At 34.5% G+C, this 9,026-nt stretch overlaps 1 protein-coding gene across 1 annotated transcript in view; it reads left to right on the forward strand.

The window, feature by feature from the left end:
• The window catches only part of LOC106473398 (low-density lipoprotein receptor-related protein 8-like), a 15,733-nt gene extending 9,433 nt beyond the window's left edge, over positions 1-6,300 (forward strand). Inside the window, exon 5 of the mRNA XM_022401853.1 lies at positions 4,555-6,300. Coding sequence (XP_022257561.1) covers positions 4,555-4,811 — 257 coding nt within the window. The 3' untranslated portion in view covers positions 4,812-6,300. The remainder of the gene's footprint in view (positions 1-4,554) is intronic.
• The last annotated feature ends 2,726 nt before the right edge of the window (positions 6,301-9,026 follow it).

Below are 9,026 nucleotides of genomic sequence, written 5' to 3' on the forward strand. Positions count from 1 at the left end.
CTTTGCCACTTTCAAAAGAAGACATCATATATCCGTCCGGCAGAAAACTTGCAAAAAAAAACTTTTTCAGTTAGGGTTAGGTCACTTTCTAAAGAAAATGTCAGTCACATAAAATATCAGTCCAACAGAAAACTTTACGGCCCCTTTTGATATATTATCAGTGGGACTTCTGCTGCTGCATCACTGATGACAGAGATTTTACATCGGGGTTATATTTCGTGACCTTCAGAGATATACACGAACTACTAGTTTCATCCGTCAGGCTACTCCTATTACGAGACTTAATAAAGTTCATCACTGAGAACAAAGATTCACAAGCATATGTAGATGAAAACATGGAGAGCAATGCTGTTGCAAAGTTTTTTAAACAGGAAAAATTTTCTGGAATGGCATTCCAAGTCATCAATAGTTCGTTTTCTGCACTTTTCTCTGGTACTCCCATCTGTAATCTCTTTTTTTCAATGTTTTCCAAGTCAACTCTAAGGTCAATGAATTTCTGCTTCCAAATTGAGCTACTCTGAAATTCAATCAACTGCATTTCAAAGTCAGCCATGTCAATCCATGAAAACATTTGTAAGTTTTAGTTCCTCCAGTTTCATACTGTCTGGAAACCTCATGAAATTCGCTATCTCACCCAGTTCTCTGAATTTCGCAAATCTTGTAAAGAACTGCTCAACAGTTGACTCGATGATGTTTAAAAAAAGCTGGTGATGCTAAACGGCCAATCAGGAGCGCTGTCTGACGTCATGCGGTTGTCTTGTCAACGAAAACCAGTTGCGGAGGCTGAAACCAAAACACTGATCGGGTCTGGGAAGAAATCGTTTAAAGTAATTTGTAATGTAAGATTATTTATTTATCTGAGATGCACCTCTACACTGTATTTATCTGAGAAATAAAAAAAGCCGCTATTGAGAAAAAGTCGTTAAATGGAGGATTACAGGAGATGGTTTCGCGTGCCAGAAAAAATAGTGGCGTGCCATGTCTGGCACGCGTGCCAGCGGTTGCCCACCCCTGTCCTAGATTATCATCTAGTTACCTCTAGGTACTTAATATTACAATATTTACAAATAATTTGGTAAACAGAACCCGATTTTTCTAAACAGACTTATAGATGTTTGAAAATGCTGCTAAGAAGATATAATGGGCAGAATCGGGATCGGGCCACAAACATTAGAGTTCAAAGATGTAGATATGTGCTCTTTACAGATGAGTCCAAGTTAAAACTGTTAAATAGCAATCAACGACAGCTGGGATGAGAATGATATCAACATCTGCAATAGCGTGGTGGGCGATCAGTATAAGTTTATGGCTGCACCTTAGCCAGTAATGTTGTTGTTGAATGGCACAAAATGGATGGCACCCTGATTGCTGAAAAGTGCGTGCGTATTATGATCCACTATGCCATTCTCTTAGGAACACGACTTATTGGGGTGGAATTCGCAAGGATTCAGCAAATGTGATGAAACAATGTCTTAACAGTAGTGAGCCGATAGAATCATGGCTTATCCAACACAATAGTCTGATGTGAACATTCTTGAAACTTTATGGACTTTACCACCCGGTTCCAAAAGTATTGGAAATTCCTTTTTTTTTAACTCTATCGAATAAATCGAGAGGATGATCGTGTTTGTTTGTTTGTTTTTGAATTTCGCGCAAAGCTACACGAGAGCTATCTGCGCTAGCCATCCCTAATTTAGCAGTGTACGACTAGAGGGAAGGCAACTAGTCATCACCACCCACTGCCAACTCTTGGGTTATTCTTACTAACGAATAGCGGGATTGACCGTCACATTACAATGCCCCCACGGCTGAAAGGGCGAGAATGTTTGGTGTGATGGGGATTCGAACTCGCGACCCTCAGATTGCGAGTCGAGCGCCCTAACCACCCGGCCATGCCGGGCCCGGTTGATCGTGACGCAGTGGAATTCCAGGATATACTTCTTAACCTAATGAAGATGCATGATGGCCGCATGCCCAAATACTTGCTATAGGGTGAGCTAGCAACAGGTACAAGACCACCAGGATGCTCCCATCTTCGATTTAAAGATGTATACAAAAGATACTTAACATCAAGTAACATCAGTCTCAACGATTTGGAGACACCTGATGAGGAGAAGAACGTTTGGTGAGCTAAGAGATCGAGGATGGCAAATTAGGCGGTACAGAAAAGAACTCGCAGGAAGCTGAGAAATACACTACATAATCCATCTCAGCAAATACCATCTTCGAATGTGATAAATGTCACGGTCAGTGCCCGAATGAATAAAACCCTCAAATGTGCGCAAAAAAATATATTGTCTCTCGAGACAGACAGACAGATGCCTACTACTACAATGGGCTTTACGTAAACAGTGAAAAGGTCAGAAGGTGACCAAACAACGTGACTGAGTTGTGTGGAGTAATCAGGTCACTTGGAGCAATATTCCATAACTGAACATTGATAAACTGCATAAAAAAAAAGTTTAATACTCTGTTATTATAAAGCTCATGGCTCATATACAGAATATTGTACGACCTATTATCATTTCTGTGGTAATGTTTTGTTCTATTGATAAATTCACCATCCAGTTTCCATAACTCTTTGTTATTTATACCTGTATGCATACCACTTATTTGTTTCAATGTATTTGCTTGTCTGTTTGAGAGCAAAGCCACATTGGGCTATTTGCTATGTCCATCGTGGGGGAATCGGACCCCGGATTTTAGCATTGTAAGTTCGTAAACTTATCGCTGTCCCACCGGAGACATATGTTAGTGGATGAAGTTTTAGTCACTTTTTAAAAAAAGAAAATATTTTAAAAAGTAGTTTTTTTTCATAAATAACCAACACATCAGCCTCAAACTTGTTCCAAATGTGGCATGATATTAAACTTTCACAATATCTGGATCATGTTTCTCAATGAAACATCACAGAAAGCAGTTTTGACCTTATGATATACATAGAAACGTGAAACATCAATGCAATCCGTAGTGGTCTGTTAACAATATACAAAGTAATATGAAACATCAGGGAAATCAGTTGTGGCCTGTTAACAATATACAAAGTAATATGAAACATTAGGGAAATCAGTAGTGGCCTGTTAACAATATACAAAGTAATATGAAACATCAGGAAAATTAGTTGTGGCCTGTTAACAATATATAAAGTAATATGAAACATCAGGGAAATGGTTGTGGCCTGTTAACAATATACAAAGTAATATGAAACATCAGGGAAATTGGTTGTGGCCTGTTAACAATATACAAAGTAATATGAAACATCAGGGAAATTGGTTGTGGCCTGTTAACAATATAGAAAGTAATATGAAACATCAGGGAAATTGGTTGTGGCCTGTTTATGTTTCATATTACTTTCTATATTGTTCAGGGAAATCAGTAGTGGCCTGTTAACAATATACAAAGTAATATGAAACATCAGGGAAATCAGTAGTGGCCTGTTAACAATATACAAAGTAATATGAAACATCAGGGAAATCAGTAGTGGCCTGTTAACAATATACAAAGTAATATGAAACATCAGGGAAATCAGTTGTGGTCTGTTAACAATATACAAAGTGATATGAAACATCAGGGAAATCAGTTGTGGTCTGTTAACAATATACAAAGTAATATGAAACATCAGGGAATCAGTAGTGGCCTGTTAACAATATACAAAGTAATATGAAACATCAGGGCAATCCGTAGTGGTCTGTTAACAATATACAAAGTGATATGAAACATCAGGGAAATCCGTAGTGGTCTGTTAACAATATACAAAGTAATATGAAACATCAGGGAATCAGTAGTGGCCTGTTAACAATATACAAAGTGATATGAAACATTAGGAAAATCGGTTGTGGCCTGTTAACAATATATAAAATAATATGAAATATCACGGAAAGCAATTTTGACCTTATAATATACAAAGTAGATCTATCAATAAGAAATTGCTATTAAATTTATATTTTCTGCATTTTAAATGTTTCTTACTTAGCTCCCTGTAAACCTATAAATACTTATATATTTTCTACATTGTTAAGTGTTTCTTACTTAGCTCCCTGTAAACCTATAAATAGTTATATATTTTCTACATTGTTAAGTGTTTCTTACTTAGCTCCCTGTAAACCTATAAATACTTATATATTTTCTACATTGTTAAGTGTGTCTTACTTAGCTCCCTGTAAACCTATAAATAGTTATATATTTTCTGCATTTTAAGTGTGTCTTACTTAGCTCCCTGTAAACTTATAAATACTTATATATTTTCTACATTGTTAAGTGTTTCTTACTTAGCTCCCTGTAAACCTATAAATACTTATATATTTTCTACATTGTTAAGTGTGTCTTACTTAGCTCCCTGTAAACCTATAAATACTTATATATTTTCTACATTGTTAAGTGTTTCTTACTTAGCTCCCTGTAAACCTATAAATAGTTATATATTTTCTACATTGTTAAGTGTGTCTTACTTAGCTCCCTGTAAACCTATAAATAGTAGATCGCTGTTTATTGTTTACTTGTTTATTGTGTCCGAGCTCTTTGTAGAAAATAAATCCCTGTTCAATTTTTTTTCAGTGTGTCCCAGCTCCCAGTTTACATGTAATAATGGCCAATGCATTCCGAATGACTACTTTTGCGACAGTTACGACGACTGTGACGACAAAAGTGACGAGCCGGAACAGTGTCGTGCGCCATGTTTAACCCATCAAAAACAGTGTCACAATGGCCGTTGTATCAGCCGTGACGCTTGGTGTGATGGTGTGGACACGTGTGGAGATAACAGTGATGAACGATACTGTCCATTAAGTACCACAAAGATGGCGGAAATGTAGATGGACAAAAGAATGTATGGATTTCGTATGGTATGAAATGGGAGAAATCTCGGATCTTCTCGTCAAGAACTGTCAATTTTGAATTATTGTCAAATAGCCAGATGAGTGTAGTAAGCTCTAACCTGCACTTTGAAAAGGACCTTATTCGTTATTAAAGTTGCCAGAATTGTGAAAACGGAAGTTCAACCATGTGGCAAACCCGCTTATGGTGACGATCAGTCTAATTCGCTGACCTAACTTGTGTTTCATGAGACGAGAAGTTAAATGATAAAAGTTTCCGTCCTTATGAGATCAAATGCTTTCTGTTTATTTAATAATGTATAAATGAGAAGGTATTTGTAACAGTGTTTATTTCTTTATCTATCCTTTGAGGAAAATCAAATAGTATCTTTACTGTGTTAGAGAAGTACTTCCAATATATATATGTGGTTTAAAAGAATAGCTGTAATTAATACCAAAGAGATTCTTGAAACTTTAAAATGCACGTATTAAATGTGTTTAGTAGTTGCGCAAATTCTTCTTTTGTTTCGTCTTATCTTGTGATAAAGCACTGCTAATGGATAATTCTTTGAAAGATAATTGACTGTCCTTTTCACATCATACTGGTATTTTATAAGTTTTTATTGTTACCTTAATATTACGTGTTTTATTAAAAGTGTTCAGTTTTATTATAATTCAGTTACAAATATCACGAAAAAACAAACAAACATGCTGTGTGTGAGCGTTATGGAAAGTTATTTTTAAGCGACAAAACCTAAGCCTAAAGAGGAAGGTGTGTGTGTGAATACGATATTGAAGGTTTAAGCAAGAAATCCAAAAAAGTGAGAAAGCTTTAGAACACATTTATGAGATTGTTATTAGTTTGAAGATATAGATATCTACATGATCCTCATCCTAATGAAACGTCACAGTTATTTTCCCAAATATCTATAATTCAAGACTATATTAAAATAATTTAAAACTCTACAGATAAAAATTATACACATTTTCAAAACTCGGAAGAAAAAAGTAAATGAGAGAAGACTGGCTACGTAACTTAGAATAAACGCACAGTAATTTAATACGACTCTCACACAATTTAAAATAACAGTTTAAATTTGTCGAAATGCTCTTCATCATAGGGACCCAGTTGCAGGCACGTTTTAGCCAATGATTTTATGGGAATTTTGTATTTCTTATATTGCTGGAACAATTTATTATATCATCATTTTAAGGATGCGCACATGTTACGATAATTGAGTGACTTTATTAACATATGATGAATTAATTATGCTTCTGAATACATTTAAAAATTAAAAAAAGGAATTTGTCATTCAATTTATTCGTTACAACGGAATATTGGTGGTGCCATCTAGTGATCAAACTATGAAATTATTTATGTTTAAAAGATAAAGATAAAAACTTAAAATTCTAGAATTCTCATATGTCAATTTTCCCAAAGTGTCAAAGCCACTGTATCGTTTTTCTTTAAATACCCCAATTTCAGAAAGCAGTGCATATTTAACTTCATATTAAAGGATTTACCTTTAAACTAAATTTATTCCGTTATATAATATGGTCGTTCTTTATTAGTGTTAGAAAAATCATTTCTTGTTTTATCTCAGACTATACGATAAGGTATGTTTTGCACTAATATGTATAATAATACTGATGATAAAATAAATATTTATGGATATTTTATTCTTTGTTTATTTCTCAATGTTTGATATACACTTTCTAGCCTAATAAGATACACCATTAGAATTACCTATCTTAATTTAACACTTTAAGACAGAGGAAAGATTCTTCTTCTACGGTAGAAATTCCAATATCTAACTTTCTATTAACGAAAGAGGTACTAAATCGCTTGAAAAATACCAATAATATGTATTTACCACCTGCACGTGTACAATACAGAGCAACAATACGCTAAAAATCGTGCACCTTTAAATTACTGTGAAATCTGTTTTAATCTAATGTACAAAACACAATGAATTTTAAAATGGACCCCAAAAATAAAATAAGTTTCATCACAAACAAAATTACACAACGCAATACCAGTTTCAAAATAAACACCACAAACTGACAAATCAATATTCCTACTCGTTGCTGAGTTACTGCTCCAGTTGCTAGACTAAAAGACCCAACAAAATACACAATTTTTTGTAGAACGTGATTAGTCAAGAAGAGCCGCATAATTTCTGCGCATGCTCTGAAGTTTTTCGGTGACAGATCACGCCTCCCTGCAGGTACTTCTGCACGAGTTTACTTATAAGTTATAGGCCTAAACTGCAAAATTAAAAATAATGAGTAATCAAATGCTTCTAAAGTCAATGAACCACTCGCTTCCTCGGGCGGGTAATAAATTAAAAAATAATGTTTACTTAGCTAACCAATCTACTATTCCTCAGCAATTAGCTTAGAGATGTTTCTCTTCATTTCGAGTAGAACGTATTTATTATCTTTCAAGATTTCGTGAACTTCTTTCTTCTTCGGTATGTCTTGAAACTAATAGTTTCTGTGTTCACTTGAACGTCACTTCATTCACTCTATAGGCTGAACCAGTAAATGGTCAAAAAAATGTCCAATGAAGTTGATGATTGTCAGTCAAAATCGAGTACGACAGCCAAAAAAATTCGCCTCATTTCGGTGTCTATAGGTTTAAAGATGGTTATATAATCCTAGTTTTACACGGATTTTTTCAGCAAGAGGTTAGGACTAATTACTGTAGTTTTCTGAAGGCTCTTTAGCCTCTTGATTCAACGTCATAGGCCACGCTCGGGCCTTCTTAATCTGTGATTGTACTAGTTACTCAGTCTTATTTTTCGAAGTAAATAATAATAATCACTCTAAAAGAAAGATTGTGAATTATCACTAAACTTTTAACAAGTCTAGAAGACAGCTTAAACAATTATTTTTATTTACACAACGATGACTAATTCATTTTTGGAAGTTGTCTTTGTCACATACAACCAGGAATAATTAAACTTCAAAAAGATGGCGTTTATATGGAAGAAATAGAAAGTCGGAATGAAAAAAAAAATGTTCTAAATTATATTATAAAAACGAGCACTAGGATGCATAATTGTCCGATTTACTTTCTTTGTAAAGTATCTATCTTTAGGGAACTATCTTATTCAGTTTGACACACAACGCTTACCTTTGTTCATCCATGTACAGTTAGAGACTGTGAAACAGGACATTTAAGTAATTTTTTCCTCTTTCGCTCTCTGCCTCTTATTCTTAGTTAATGGAGCTAAAATACCCCCAAACACTCATACATAAATATATATTCAAAATAAATATGTTAATTCTTTACATTTATAATCCGAAGATACGGAGTTTGGTTAAGTGTAATTAGATTCTGTTTGTTTGTAGTTACTCAAAAGCTACACAATGGGCTATATGTGCTGTGCCCAACACGGGCATCGATACCAGGTTTCTAGCGTTACAAGTCCATAGAGTTACCGTTATATTCTAGTTAGGTGATCTAGTACATCCAATAATCACAACGGTCCCTCTAAGCTGACGTAGAATTTTTCATGTGCCGGAAGGTTGTAAACATTTAAGTTTTAGGATAACTTTTAATAAATTTTGCAAAATTCAAAATTTTATTTCTTGACCTATCAAAAACAAAAGGTAGGTATGTGAAACACCAAATTTATTATCTCGGCATAGCCTTGTTTTTTGAAGAGACTTCATGTGACGAAAAGATTTTAGCTAAGAAAAAGCTGGAGATGAAAGCTTCTATATTCTTTGTGAAACATGACGATCAACTTGAAGGCAGACTTCACGTAATAAAAAGGCTCTATCTAAGAAAAATCTGGAGATCAAAGCCTTCTATATTCTTTGTGAAACATGACGATCAACTTGAAGACAGACTTCACGTAATAAAAAGGTTCTATCTATGAAAAAGCTGGAGATCAAAGCTTATATATTCTTTGTTAAACATGATCAACTTGAAGACAGACTTCATGTAATAAAAAGGTTCTATCTAAGAAAAAGCTGGAGATCAAAGCTTCTATATTCTTTGTGAAACATGACGATCAACTTGAAGACAGCCTTCACGTAAAAAAAAGGTTCTATCTAAGAAAAAGCTGGAGATCAAAGCTTCTATATTCTTTGTGAAACATGACGATCAACTTGAAGACAGACTTCACGTAATAAAAAGGTTTTAGCTAAGAAAAAGCTGGAGATCAAAGCTTCTATATTCTTTGTGAAACATGACGATCAACT

This window comes from Limulus polyphemus, unplaced genomic scaffold (genome assembly GCF_000517525.1).
Source record: "Limulus polyphemus unplaced genomic scaffold, Limulus_polyphemus-2.1.2 Scaffold6143, whole genome shotgun sequence".
NCBI lineage: Eukaryota > Metazoa > Arthropoda > Merostomata > Xiphosura > Limulidae > Limulus > Limulus polyphemus.